This window comes from Emydura macquarii, unplaced genomic scaffold (genome assembly GCF_026122565.2).
Source record: "Emydura macquarii macquarii isolate MOO-44397 ecotype Brisbane River unplaced genomic scaffold, CSIRO-AGI_Emac_v2 contig_1644, whole genome shotgun sequence".
In the NCBI taxonomy this organism is placed as follows: Eukaryota; Metazoa; Chordata; order Testudines; family Chelidae; genus Emydura; species Emydura macquarii.
The window spans coordinates 17,078,086-17,092,801 of NW_027131781.1; the positions used below are offsets into that span (position 1 = coordinate 17,078,086).

The window sequence follows — 14,716 nt, forward strand, 5'->3', positions numbered from 1 at the left end:
GTTATGTCATGGCAGAAACCATCTTTACTCAAAAATGAGAGTATTCCGGCCTGGAAAGAAGTCTGCTTCTGCTAAAAAGCAGGCCTATTTTTTAGCAGAAAAATTAATGTACTATAGGCTCATTTTTGCTGAGTTCAGAATCAGATATGGCAGATCAGTTCTGCAGGATGAGCGAAGATGTACTTCACTGTCTAAGAGCAGTCCCAGCCCTGTGGCCTGGCCGGCAGCCTGAGTGGCATGCTATCCAGTGTAATAGTTATCTCTGTTATGTTTTGACTACTGGAGATAATTACATTGTCAATGATGCTTTGAGCCCATTCCCATGGCCCAGCTGCAAGGTGTTCCTTAGCTTCTGGCTCTGAGGCTGCATTTTCTGGAGTCAATATGTTCTGGTCCTTTTCCTGCTGTAAGGTTGGGGGGTCTGGGCCTCTTAAATCTGCAAACTTCCTGGGATGCACCATCCACTGTGCTTTATGTCTGAAATTGTGCAGCTTTTCTTTCAGCCTGAGAAGGCTCTAGTAGCATTGGCTGTAGTTAACAGAGAGCAGGAAACCTGCATCTTATCAGCACTGCCCCCTTTAATATGGTGCAGCAGTCACTTTGTCCCAGGACCATTTTGGACATTATTGGGAAGTATGAATATATACAATGCACTCAGGCTGAAATTTACCCAAGTGCAAAGGGGCCCATGTAAGGGTCTCAGAACGATGTAAGCCCTGCAGTCAGACTATGAGGGAATGGAAGATGGTATGGATGCACAGTGGTGCATCTGCACCTCAGGAAAGCCACAACAGGTGTCTCCATGCCAGCGATTAATAGATTGGCATGAAAAGAGGTCTTGGGGATGGATCAGGAACTGATCCCAGGATTTAAATTTATGCAAATCCCGGGACGCAAAATCCCTGCATAAGGCGCATAAATGATCTGTGCTGCTATTCCAGCCATTAGGCACTATGAGCTGATGTGGGAGATGGAGTCCTTCCCCCTACGCCCTTTCCCACCATTGGATCTTCCCCCACAGCCAACTGCTTGGGCTTTCAAAGTAAGGAGAAAATCCTGTAGTTCTCTTACTTCAGTGGAAGTTCAGCTTGAGTAAAGACTTCAGGATTTGGTCCTAAAAATTAGCTAACAAAGCAATTCACTGAATTATCCACCGATGTACAATAGCCCTCCATAAAAAACCCCACACCTTCCCAAAGAGATACGCACTTCACTAAAAGTGGGTCTATCAACAGCTACATAAGAACAATGTGTTAACTTGGGGCTTGTCTATGTGGCCCTGCCATGCGGATTACAGGGCTGTGAGCTGCTGTGTGCAATAAAGCTTTGTGCTGTAACTGCCCTGTGCTGATGGGGTTAGCACGACTGAAAAGCTACCTACTTTGTGTTAACATAGTCCTGTTTGAAACTGTTAGCATGGATAGGTGCTGAACTAGGAGTGCTGAAGTAGTAATAACAACCCAAATAATGGTTTCCGTCTTCAACACCCCCACTATAAAAATTGTTCCAGCACCACTGTTATAGCATGAACTAGGTGCCTTTTTAGTTTGTGATAGCAGGGTCTACATGGGGTCATTATAGCACAACACTCTAGTGCGTGCTGCAATTCACAGTCCCTTTGTCCACACTGCGGGGCCATATAGACAGGCCCTCAGTTGTAGCAGGTCCACTAGTACTGCTAGTGTTAACGAGCCCTTTTATGACACACACTAGTTGTAGCAGTTAATTAGTACTTGCATCAGCAACCTATGGAAACAAACAAACCAACCACACTGGGGCCATCAGGAACAAGTTGTTAACTTCAGTTTTATTTGGAGTATCAAAATTTCAGCTCAACAAACCAGCATCTGCAAGTGTGCAATACTTCTTACATGATACCTGGACATACTGAGAGAACAAGAACAGTCAAGCCAGGCTGACACAACCCAGGTGGACATCCGGGATGTTTTCCTTGTCTATGAACTGTCCTCTATAGATACTATGGGGCAACAGCAATGCATCTCTGGCTTATTTGCTTTGTCTGATGAGATCTCTATCCCCTGTCCAGTTTTGCATGGATTGACAGTCCATTTACTTTGATGTTAGAGTGCTAATCTTAATTCTGTTAAGCTAAACTTTACAGCACACCAATGAAAACATAGTTCTATGAACATTGTTTCATTATTTTGGGAATCAGAGATGACCTTTTCTTAATGCTGAATCAAGAATCTGACCCAGAGATACTGCAGTAAAATGGCAACCCTTACTCACATTGAGTAACACCTTACTTGGCATGCAGTCCCAATGATCTCAATGGGACTAGTCAAGAAGTAAGACATTACTCAGTGTGAGTTATGGGTCTCAGAATCTGACGTTCTACTACTAGGTTAAGTTTGAATTGGAATGAATAAAACTGGCCAAACTGTAACAGCTTAGATACATGTGGTATCTTCAGTTTTGACTGCGCTCCTTTGCTTTTGTTTATTGAAATTTTTCCTTTTTCTGTGCACCAACAAATGAATCAAAATCACTTTTTGAGGGAGGAACAATCACACTTCTTTGGCATTAGAATGATTCCGGATCACGTCTGTTTGTCATAGATATTCATGGGAAGGCAACCAAACCCTTGGCAACTTGAGGATTGAAAACTTCCAGTGAAATTCTCTCTCTCTCCTTGGCATATAGTACCTGAGAGTGGGCCTCTGGAGAGCCCGTTAATGAGCTCCAGCTCCAGGTTGTAATGCATACACCAGTTTTAATGAGCGGTTAGAAACTTGTTTACAATCTCAAATGATGTCCCCTTTGAGCAAGGTTCCACCACCAGCAATAGGCTCAGAAAGGCCAATTCAAGATAGGAAGTTTGGCCCAAAGCTGTCGCAGAGAAGCACCCAATGCCCCTCCAGAGCATGTGCGTGTAAGTGTGGCTTTAGTTTACCTTTGTACTCCCCAGATCCCAGGCAACCTGTATGCCAGTGTGTTCCCCCTGGTATAAGTTACAGCAGCTGTAGTTTATATTAGTAGCCAATGGCCCTGTAACGGATTCCCTCACCACAGGAGCACTTCCTTTGGCTGGGTGTGGCATAGCGGCTCTCTCCCTGTAAGATGCCCCCTGCTGACGGTTGCTTTGTTGTTGTGGTGGTCTCTCTTCCCACAACATAGCCCTCCAGTCAGGTTACACTTTAGTCCAGGTCTTCTCTGCCTGCCTCTGGGTTCCATAGTCCTTACACCCCTTACCTCAGGGGGTTTCACCCTATCTTACTCAGTGGCTGATAGAGGCCCATGCTTTACTCTGGATTCCAGCCCAGGGACCCTGTAGCTGGAAGCCAAGGTCGTCTCCCTCAGACTTCTTGCTGCCTCCTTGTACAGCTTCTTACCTCTTCTTTTCCCCCAGAGGGAAGAGGGGACTCTCTCCCCACAATCCCTTTCTGCTGCAAACTTCCTGGCTTTATAGTCATCAGCCTGCTCCTGCCCTGCTAATCTTCATGTTCAATTAAGCCTGGCTCTCCCTCCATGTGCAGGCAGGTTCCTTCCAGGCCCAAATGGATCAATATGGTCTCAGGGCACAAGGAAACCCCAGAAACACCTCCTTTTTTGCAGGCACACCGCTGATGTTGGCAACAGAGAAGGGCCAGGTTTGGCATTGGAGTTGCTGTGCTTTCTCCATTACACTTCATATCCCCTGCATGGGGATGATCCTCCTTGGGAATGGCAATGCCAATTTTAAGGCTGCTTTGTTCTGATGGTGTGGTGCAAAGCAGCTCCCGTGCATCTCAAGATATGGGCTTTTAATTTAAAGACCTATTGGAGAGTGTATTCACAGTGAGAAAATGCTGCTCATTCATTTGACTTCCACACTGCTGGGGTGACTATAACATTGTATCCTTTTAAAAAAAGGCTTTCTCAACCTCCTTCCAAGTACAGCTCGGCTCTGTGGTGCTGCAAACTACTAACAGACATCATTTCTTATCTAATATATTATAGCCCAGATCCTCTGTGGCTCAGAGAGCTCCCTTGACTTCCCAAGTGCTATGCTGATTCACACCAGCTGAAGATCTCGTCCTATACATCTGTTATTAGGATTGATTTCTGCTAATGTTCCCACCACTTACTTATTTTACACCTCTACTGTATTTCTTATAAACCTACACTTACCTTCACCCTTTCTTTGGATAAGAAATAGGCAGTGGCATGCAGGACATCTGCAGAATGAGTAGAATTATGATAGGAGTTGGAGGAATGATAGTTGGCTTCAATAACTTGTAACCACGACCTCAGAGTTGATTCTGAACAGTTTAGGAATTCACAGATTCCAAAGCGAGCAAACATTTTGAGACCAAGATAAACCAGAGGCCTGGAGGGGAAAACAAACAGGGAATTTTAGAACAAATGAGTTTGAAGGAAAACTAGACAGAGCAAATGACACTAGCAAAGAAAGCATTTCTAAACTATTGCTATGTCAGATTAAGTGTAACAGTTCCACTGGCCATAGAAATATACTCAAGATTTGTAGAAAGCTTCCACCTAACCACAGTGTCTGCGCACTGATGCTTCTGGAAGTTCCTGAGAATTATTAAAATACTAAATCATCCTGGTAAATCCATTTGCAATTTTTGTGTTAGGGAGTCCTCTGTCTCTCTCTCTCAGGGCTCAATGTCCCCCACCAGCCCACCTTCAAGATTCCATGGCTCCTGCAGTAGAGGGAGACTGGCGGTGACGCAGTGTTCGCTGCTGAGGGAGAAAAGGCAGTACTCCCTCTCCTCCAGTTTATCTTCACATTGTCCTTCAAATAACCCACCGTGGCTGAATCAATGTTACAGCTCCACCAGAGGGAGTGCTAGGGCACACCAGTCAGTGGGACCTTGCTTATATTAGAGCTCCCACCCTTGCTAACGTTGGTGGAGCGGCAGCCATGGCTGTGCAAAGGTGGGACATTGGGAAACAAACGTGTAGAGACTAAAACTAACGGCACAGTGCAGACAAGGTCAGTGTGTCAGCACGCTCTCTCAGCACTGCTGGCTCATGCCAGCTCAGTAAGCAACAGCTGGAGTGAAGTATTTTCGATCCAGCAGAGAGGAAATATTGGTAGAGAGGGGTATAGCCTGTTCAGGAAGGACAGGCAGGGAACAAAGGGAAGAGATGTTGCATTATACGTCAAGAATATACCGTATTTCCCCATGTATAAGACGCTCCCATGTATAAGACGCACCTTAATTTTGGGGCCCGAAATTTGAAAAAAATGTATTACGGTAAAAAAATCTAAAACCACTGTATAAGACGCACCCAGTTTTTAGACCCCAAATTTTTCGAAAAAAGGTGCGTCTTATACATGGGGAAATACGGTATACACATGTTCTGAGGTCCAGAAGGAGGTGAGAGGCAAACCAGTTGAAAGTCTCTAGGTAAAGATAAAAGGGGAAACAAAATAGGGGTGACGTCATGGTAGGGGTCTATTATTGACCACCAAATCAAGAAAAGGAGGTGGATGAGGCCTTTCTAGAACAAATACAAAGAGCCAAATCACAAGACCTGTTAGTAATGGGGGCCTTTAATTACCCAGATCTCTGCTGGAAAAATAATATGGCAAAATACAAAATTTCCAAAAATTTCTTGCAATGTATCAGGGACAACCTTTTGTTTCAGAAAGTGGAGGAAGGAGCCAGGGGGACAGCCATTGTAGACTTGATTCTGACCATCAGGGAGGAATTGGTTGCGAATTTCAAGATGGAAGGCAATTTGGGTGAAAGTGACCATGAAATGATAGATTTCATGATTCTGAGCAAAGGAAGGCGTGAGAGCAGCAGAATATGGATAATAGACTTCAAAGAAACAGATTTCAATAAACTTAGAGCACTGATAGGCAAGATCCTATGGGAAGAAAATTAAGGAATAAAGGAGTTCAGGAGAGCTGGCAGTTTCTCAAGGACACAATATTAAAGACACACCTACAAACTATCTTGATCTGAAAGAAAGATAGGAAGAACAATAAGAGACCAACGTGGGCCATCAGGAGCTCTTTAAAATAACCTGAAAATCCAAAAGGAATTCTACAAAAAGTGGCAGCACGGTCAAATTGCTAAGGAGGAGTACCACAGAAAAGAACGTTTAACACAATAATTCACATGGACTGACTACCATTTGTTTAAAAGTACTTAGGGGAATACAAGGCAAAGAAAAATGAATGAAAGTTTGGACACCAGTTTCTCCATCTGCAATAAAATCAAAAGTTACAGTGTCATTTTAAGGAATAATAAAAGATCAGATTTTTTCCAGATGCCTGTTTTGTTTTTAATTTTATTTTTGGATTGAGGGGTGCTGGTGTGATTTTTTTGTGGGATTTTTTTTTGTGGCTTATGCAGCAAACAGCTCAAATAACAGTGGGTAAATGACCATATGAATTCCTTGGCATCTTGCTTAGAAATGGCTTTGAAATATCTATTCAAAGATTATAAAGATCAAGGACTTTGACATGAAAGTTAGATAATCAGTACTTTGCAGGATCTAGCCCCTAAATTATGATCTTGTGTAATCTCAAACAACATCAGAAGACACATAGAACAGGTGTAATAGATTTCCAAAAGTATATTTCACCTTTAGGCCAAGACAAAACATGGAAAATTTCAGCCCCAAAGAAGAATTTTAACAGGTATCACGTAAAAACAGGGATTTATAATGGAGTTATAGGGTTAATTATTGCATTTGCTGCTACTGAAGTATATTAGAGTCTGTTATGACTCGATGTACATCTATGCAATGACAGATAAGGTGTCTGTATGTTGTAGTTTGAACAAAAGCGTAGGCTGTTAAGTTTATAGAATCGGGCCTTTCTCCTACTCCTAGCTGAAGTCAATGTCTTTAGAAATAGATACACTCTGGCTACAAGGAGCAGAAATAAGGTATAAGCTCAGTAAATTGACACTGTGTTTAGTTTGTAGTTCAAAATGGATATCATTTGGATCCCCAGAATCCAACAGCTGGATCTTCAGATTTTCTATTAATGAGAAAAGAAAGGGAAGGCTTTCAAAACGATGTTCCTTTTTTTCAATGCCACATCAAAAGATATAGGAAGGCTTCAGCTGCATCCAATATTTCTCCATACAAATCAGAAGAGAATAAATTTGTGATAATGCAGAAGGTACTTAAAAGTATGGGAAGCAAATAGAAAAGGCAATGAACATGGACAAATGAGGAAGTTTCACATGTTCTCCTTTTGAAAAGAAATCTCAGTTTGAAAAGTAGGGGTATAGAAATTAAAACACTAAGAATGATGATGATGATTGATGATGAAGCAGCAGCTAATTCTTGGTAGCTTTAACTTACAATTCTTTTGCCTTACTAACCTTTTATGGGTCGCAGCCTCCAGTTCAAAGATATCAAAGTCCCAATGTTCTTCATTTTCCATTGCTTGTGCTATCCGTGGTGGGATGTCATTAAGGGAGATAGGGGAGATCAAACTGCCAGGAACCTGATGAGTTTCTGTTAAGGGATATATTTGGGGAATAAAATTAATTTACAGTGATACACCTTTTACTAAACACAGCAGCTTCTCTTCTTTGCAAAACCTTAAACTTTCTTAGCAACTCCCCTGCTGCTGTTTGTAATGCAGTAGAAAATTGTGTATAAATAAAGACGAAAAATAAAAAGAAATAGTCCTTGAGAACATTTGATAAAAACATCTACCATGTTTCATTAATCTGTTAGATCACAATTTTTAGTACACCCAAAACTGCAAAGAGAAAAAACTTACGTTTTGCTGACAATATGTATTCATTCCCTGATAATCTTCGTAAGCCATCCTGTTAAATAAAAATTGATCATCAAAAAAGTTCTCATGTACTCTCTGTTCCAAATATAAAGTACTGTATAAATTATCTACAATAACATGGCACTGACTAATAGTGCGATAATTCTACATAGGGTTGACTATGTCCTGTTAGGAGACCTTCTAAAGATGTGGGTTTTTTCTGTCTTTGTTTATACCCAAATGTTTTAGATATGCCTATACTTTATCTTCTCTGTAGAGCACAATGGAAGGGAGATAGAAAGATATGGGCCACAAAATAAACTAGGTTCTATCCGAGCAGTGATTTCTTAGGCCTAGGATTGTGGTTTGAGACAACATGCCCACAGCAAGAACTCTTCTTCCACCTTTGTATGACCTACCTGGATCTTGGGTCTGGGCTTGTCCACTCACTCCCAATAGAGCAAATGTGTGGGCAGTGGTAGGGAATAGGTGGAGTGTTGGCACCACCCACCTCTACTGGCAGTCCAGTACAGTGGCTCTTGTGACTTGCTGCTAGTTTAGACCAGCAACAAATTACTGTGGGCAAGGAGAAAGCAGGGAAGAAACATGCCTCAGAGGTATAAACGTGAGTGTCATTGCCTCCCTGGTTTAATACTGGGCTGGTGCCTAAATGCACAATATTGCCCTTAGTGGTTAAAATAAACAGAATCATGCATTTGGTATTTCCTCTTAAAATCATCAGTCTAACAATATTGGACCAATTCCTTCTTGCTTCACAGATGCAAGCAGGATTTAACCCAATACCTTTTAGATGCAGTGAATTAATGTTGGCCCTGTATGTATAAACTAGTTATTTAAAAAAAAATCTTTATAAACACACCCTTCTAACTTACTAATAACATTAGGTGCCTAGCGTACAGCAGCGGCAAATCTGGATGCCATATCTGACCTGTGTAATGTCTGCACTTATAAGAATTATTACATCTAGTTTCTATTTTAAGATTTGTAAGTAAATTAGTCTGGAGTTTTGTGACTTAGTGGGGAAGGCTGCCCTGCTGTTAAAGCAGGTTAAACATTTCTTCAGTAGCACTGCTGACACAAAAAACATTCAGGACACCAGACTCATTGTGTCCTTGAGAATAAAAGACTAGATTTTGTTACAGTTGAGATACCAGCTCCGATTAGACCTGGCAAATCTATGTTCTGATTCTGAATGCCCTTCTCACATTGAATTTAATAAAATTCAAGTAATAGTAGCCGACTACTGTATGTTAACACAACCACATGACGCACATAGATACTCTCTTGTACATGTGATGGAATAATTTAATTCAACCTTCACCTGATCCTGTGCTGAATAAATGTTTCTTGTAGATCATTTAAAAATCAATATATACTCATCCTCTGAAAGGTCCCTTCTCTGACTTTCCCATTGCTTTTTGTTTTATAGCCGGTGAAGATTTTTTATTTGATATATTGTGGTATCCTACCTCTCAGTGAATTCTTTTGCCATGTGATCATGGACTGAAGTTGGAGGTCGTGTGGTGTCAGAACACACATTTACAGAGGTTGGTTCAGACGGAATGAAGTGAGCAATGAGTCAGTGATAGGTATCAATTCAAAGGGTAGATGCAAAGGCCACTCAAGCTGTGGGCAAACTAGGCAACTGCCTCAGGGTGGCAGATTTCTGGGAGAAGCGATTTTACACGGGACTGCAGACTGGTCTATGGGGGCATGAAGTGCAGAGCGTGCTGATGTGTGATGTTCTAATGCCCAAGCAGAGCCTGCTGGAGTGAGCTACACTGATGCAGTCTGGTCAGGTCAGGCAGGCTACAGAGAAGCCAGGCTTGGAGATGCCTCTGTGCATGCGCACTGCAGGAAAACCAGACTGGACGGTGGGACACAACTGAGGGGAGCACTTCCTGTCTCATTGGGCTTGGCAGGGAAGATGCAGGGTTGGCTAGACACCTGGCACCCGTCCCCAACAAGGGTATGTGCAGGGGAGGGAGTGAGAACAAAACGGGGGCACCCCTGCCTCCCAACCTCCTGCAGGCAGCCAGGATCCCCTCCCCCCCCGCCCTCACAACCCACCCTGCCTCCTGTATTGCACCTAGCATCCACTCCCTGCATCCCTCAGAAACCTGCCTTCCTCCACCTCCTGCACAATCTCCCCTGCCTCCCGAGTGTGCATCATATGATGCAGTTTGGGCTCCCAATTTACGCACAAAACTTTAATACATGTACTTGAGTGTTCTATACAAAAAATCAAGGGACCTGATGCTCCTTTCATTTGCAATGATGTAAATCAGGAGTGAATCCATTAAAATCAATGGAGTTACCCTAAAGCTACATGGATGTAAACTGGGGTAATTGCAAGGAGAATCCAGGCCCCAGTATTTATGTCAGCAATTGTTTGCCATTATATGTACTCACTGTCATTAATCCTCCAACGAGATCACTTGTGTGTGGATCTTCATCTTTTGTCCCAAGTTGTGGAGAGTATAACTCAGTGGTTCTCAGAATCTCCAACACTCGATCTAAAGCTTCTGCGACAGGCATCGGACTGCTTTCTTGTGCAGCATTGATAATATTTATTACCTAGGTTAATATAAGAAACTCTTTAACTTTAGAAATGATCGAAGGAAAAAGAGAGTCTCAGTGACTAATGAAAAGTCATCACTAATAAACGTAACAGTATTTAATCCAGATGGTGTAGAACTACTGTGAAATCTCTAGATCAATAGTGAACCACCGAGGTTTGTTACTGACTTTGGGAGCAGGACTGAGGCTTTAAAGAAGCCATCCTTATTAGGCAACTTCCTGTTTTAAGAAACTGGCCCAAAGTATCTCCAAATAGACTCAGTACAATCCTCTTCTACTTTCTAAAGGTCACTGTATTAAGCAATTGATGTTTATAGGTCTCTTGAATGGTTTCTTGAGACACATTACAATGAATATGCATGTAAGGGAAATCCAGACCCTTGCTTTGCACAGGCAGAGCGCCTCCAGGCCACAGAACCTGTGTGATTGTGCTAAGCAAGAGGGGGGTCGAATGTGGAGAGATATACAAAGATCGCACACCCCATATGGCAGACCGGGGACAGGCATGGGCAGGCGAGAGCGCACTGGGAACAGAGCATTTACCATTTCATGGATCCTCCCAGCCACTCACTGCAGTAGCGGGGGAAGAAGTGGTGTAAGGGCGAGTGGTGTAAGGGCCAGTGGTGTAAGGATAAGCTTCTACAGTCATTGCATCTGGCCGACCTACTCAGGCCAGAGGCTGTGCTGAGGGTTTCAGCCACAGTATTTCAGAAACAAATCCAGGTATATTCTCAGAAGGGTATGATTGTCTGACATCATGAACACCAGTTATGGTGCATTACCTTGGTGATGGGTGCTTCAATAGTCATGGAATGTATCCTGGCCATGGAGGAGTGTCGCCTCTGCGAACTCCCTGTGCAGAAAACAAAGCAAAACAAGCACCCCGATTTAAACGACCAGGCATGACATCCAGAGTTAGCCAAGAATTCCTCATGTGTCATCTCATTTGCCATGACTTTCAGGACCACCTGTAACAGCATGCATATGCACGCTCGTCCTGCTGTGCTGATCAAGATGCAGACATAGATGTATGCTGAACCAGCAGTAACACAGAACAGAGATAAGTAGCCATAATGGTCTGGCAACATAGTTGCTCTGTTTTTATATTTTAAATGTTTTATAAAACGTTCAGCCACAAGCACTGTGTGTGTGTGTGTGCGCGCGCGCGCGCGCGCGTGTGCGTGTGTGTGTGTGTGAGAGAGAGAGAGAGAGAGCGAGAGAGAGGAGGCTGTAACACTACAAGGACGTAATAGACTATATGGGTGTATACATGCTTTCTGATGCCCATACATGACAGACATAATGAGCTAACTTCTCAGTTGGTGTAAATCAGTGTAGGTTCTTGAACTCAATATAACGCTGATGAGCTACACCAGCTGAGGTTCTGGCCCATAATAACTGAGGTCATTAACCAGGGACTGGAAAATATAGATCTTTTGTATCAATTAGCAATTTTTGTTCCTGGCAGCAAAGGCCAAAGTAGGATACTTCATGTAGTGTTACTTGTAAGACGTGGCTACTTCTCTGCTACTCTGTGTGTTGAGCACATCTTCAGTATCAGAATCCATGCTATTTTTGTAGCAATGGTCAAAGTCTGGTGAAAATTAGAAGTTAAATCTGTTGAATCAAATTTTCACCAGACTTTTATCATTGCCTAGGCTGCACTGAGACATGTTTTAACAGAAGCTTTATAAACACCAGCAAAACACTGCAATATGTGAACCACCTACTAAGGTGAAGGGTGATGTGCCGTGATGAAGCATAGCTCCCTGATGTATGACACAACATAATGCAAACAAAACAAACAAAAACTGAGAAGAAATTTAACTTTGTCTTTCATGAGAAGAATAGATAGGAAAACTACAACCAACCCCAATACTTTTGGAAGGCCCGATTCTGCTACCTTTACTAGTAATGAAGAGCAACTTACATTGTGAGTAGGAGTTTTATTTAATTCTGTTGAATTCTACTCATGACAGTAAGAGCTACCCAATGTTAGTAAGGGTGGCGGAATCTGGCCTTTCATTTCTAAATTTTTCAAAAGAAGTAGGACAAAAAAAATATTGTTCAGAGACAAACCACATAGGGTAATTGCATAAATATGAAATCATTCATGGCTCGAGGGTTTTTAAAAAGCCATGTGAAAAATATATAAACATCTTCTTATCTAACATACCATCACTTCCTCGTGAGGTTGTGGATCTGACATCCAGCGATCCTTTCCTCCTATCTTTGTGTCTGCAAGTCTGAATATCTGTGGAGATATCAGTGTTATACAATGACGGCAACAAAGGCTCTTCCCAGATTATGCGATAGGAAACTAAACATAGGGAAAGCCCGAGAACAGCAAAGCAACATGCATAATGCTGCAGTTGGTTGGAAAACAACTTCTTAGAACTGTATGCATCTTGGCATTGCCATGGATGCCCCCATATCAGACTCCCTGAATGCTGTTCCTGCCTCAAGCAAAGACACAGGAATAAATGGCCTTTGTGTAGGGGATCTAAGAGCATTTAGAGTCCTCTCTCAGCCCGCTGGGTTGGTGCAGAATGGCAGTTCAGCCATGGCTCTGCTGGTACTAGAGCTGTAGAATAAGAAGGGCCCCTGATACCCCTTATGGATATAGGGAGACAAGGTGGGAGAGGTAATATGTTGTATGGACCAACTTCTGTTGGTGAGAGAGACAAGCTTTCAAGCTACACAGAGCTCTTCCTCATGTCTTACAGGTCTGGAGCTAATGACCACTTCCCTATCCCACCCTTACCAACCCCTCAAACTCAAAATTCAGTATGGCGTCTGCGGTGTCTTTGAGGCTATCCCTGCACACAACAGAGCACTAGCCGTGTTTAGTGCCGAAGGCAGACAGCGTTTGGTTCTAAGGCAAGACAGAATCTTCAGGAACCAAGAGTTCTCTGCTGTCTGAATAGTTCACATCTTCGAAAATCACCAAGAAGGGGCTTCATGCAAGAGCAGTTGGACTGTACAATTACTAATACTACTTAGTAAGCCAGCCTCGACACACACTATAGACATTGACTACTTAATCCTCATAACAGCTTGTGGGAGAGAATCCATTCTCCCTGTTTTACAGATGGGGGTACTGAAAGGCAGATACAGTGACGTAAGCCAACAGGGCAATTTCTAAGCTCACTTAGGCCCATGCAGTCCCATTTCTTGGGTGCTAATTAGCATAGAAAGTGGTTATGCAAGGATAACTGAGGACAGGGTTTGGCCCATTGCTTGTTTTTTGGTTTTAATTGACTCGGTCACGCCAGTCGAGTGTACAATGCTGAAGGCAGGGGATGGGGGCATCACTGCTGAGTACAGAAGTCACCATAACAACAGTAGGGAGCAGACAAACAGTCACAGCCTAAGATAGTGTGGGTAGACATACTCCTTCATCCCTTCAAAGGAACTAGTTTAGGGTGGGAAGATCAAAAGGGAAGCTGACTTATGAGCGGAGCCCAAGGGCTTGGCAGAGAGGAGAGGAGGAACAAAGGATTTATTTTGAGTCCTCGAAAGCATCAATGCTGAAGGGGCAAATCCTAGCACAGATGGGGTATCTGAAGATTGCCAGGCAGGAGAGAGTAGAGTTAGATAGCAAAATTAAAGGTGGCTGCTTGTACAGACCTCCCCTGTAGTGCCAGGATATTGCTTGCTTCTGATTCTCTCCATAATCTACCTCATTGTTCCCCCACAGCCTCCACCAGAGGCACATGAAGAAATGGCGCACAGATCTGATCCCCCTGCTGTTCTGTTTGTAACAGAAGGTGGAACAGCATAACTTGGTCCCACACACCTCCTGCTTCAGGTGGGAAGGAGCACAGAGGCGCACCTGGTGTATGGGAACCCTTATTAAAAAGCACTGTAGTCTCCTGCAGCACTGGCCCCAAATCCTGAAGTAGCACTACTAGAAGCTGTGATGTTTAGGGCAAATACCCACAGAATACTGTAATTTTTTTTTAAAAGGGCAGTTATTTGGGTTTTAATTTAAATTAAATTAAAAAAACCCCGGAGTTTCCTAATCATAACTGTTCATAATATAAACAGATTGTCTTAGGGCTGAAACCACTCTTCAAACTCTGGAACGCTAAGGCCCTGACATTGCAAGGGGAAGGAGAATTTTGCCATGAACTTCAGTGGGAGCAGGACCAAGCCCTAAATAATGTGCATTCATCATTGTATTCATCCACATGCAAATATTCTCAACTAGTGAAAGAAATGGGTCTTTAATAAAAGGTGCATGTCACGAATTACATTAGCCGTGAAGGAATTCCAAGTAGATTGTGTCCTTGACATTTCTAATCTAGTCATAGAGATTGCACCAACTACACTACCTATGACTGCAATGTGAAATAGAGCCAAATGTGGTTCTAACACATACAGATTAAATTT

General features: G+C 42.9%; 1 protein-coding gene across 5 annotated transcripts in view; it reads right to left on the reverse strand.

The window, feature by feature from the left end:
• Positions 1-14,716, reverse strand: part of PDE8A (phosphodiesterase 8A) — a 222,922-nt gene that overhangs the window by 9,849 nt on the left and 198,357 nt on the right. For all 5 annotated transcript variants that reach the window (XM_067555750.1, XM_067555748.1, XM_067555751.1 and 2 more), the window contains exons 12-17: positions 12,498-12,575; positions 11,104-11,174; positions 10,154-10,318; positions 7,724-7,772; positions 7,317-7,452; positions 4,132-4,330 (exon numbers count right to left, since the gene is read on the reverse strand). In XM_067555750.1, the coding sequence (XP_067411851.1) occupies positions 4,132-4,330; positions 7,317-7,452; positions 7,724-7,772; positions 10,154-10,318; positions 11,104-11,174; positions 12,498-12,575 (698 nt within the window). The remainder of the gene's footprint in view (positions 1-4,131; positions 4,331-7,316; positions 7,453-7,723; positions 7,773-10,153; positions 10,319-11,103; positions 11,175-12,497; positions 12,576-14,716) is intronic.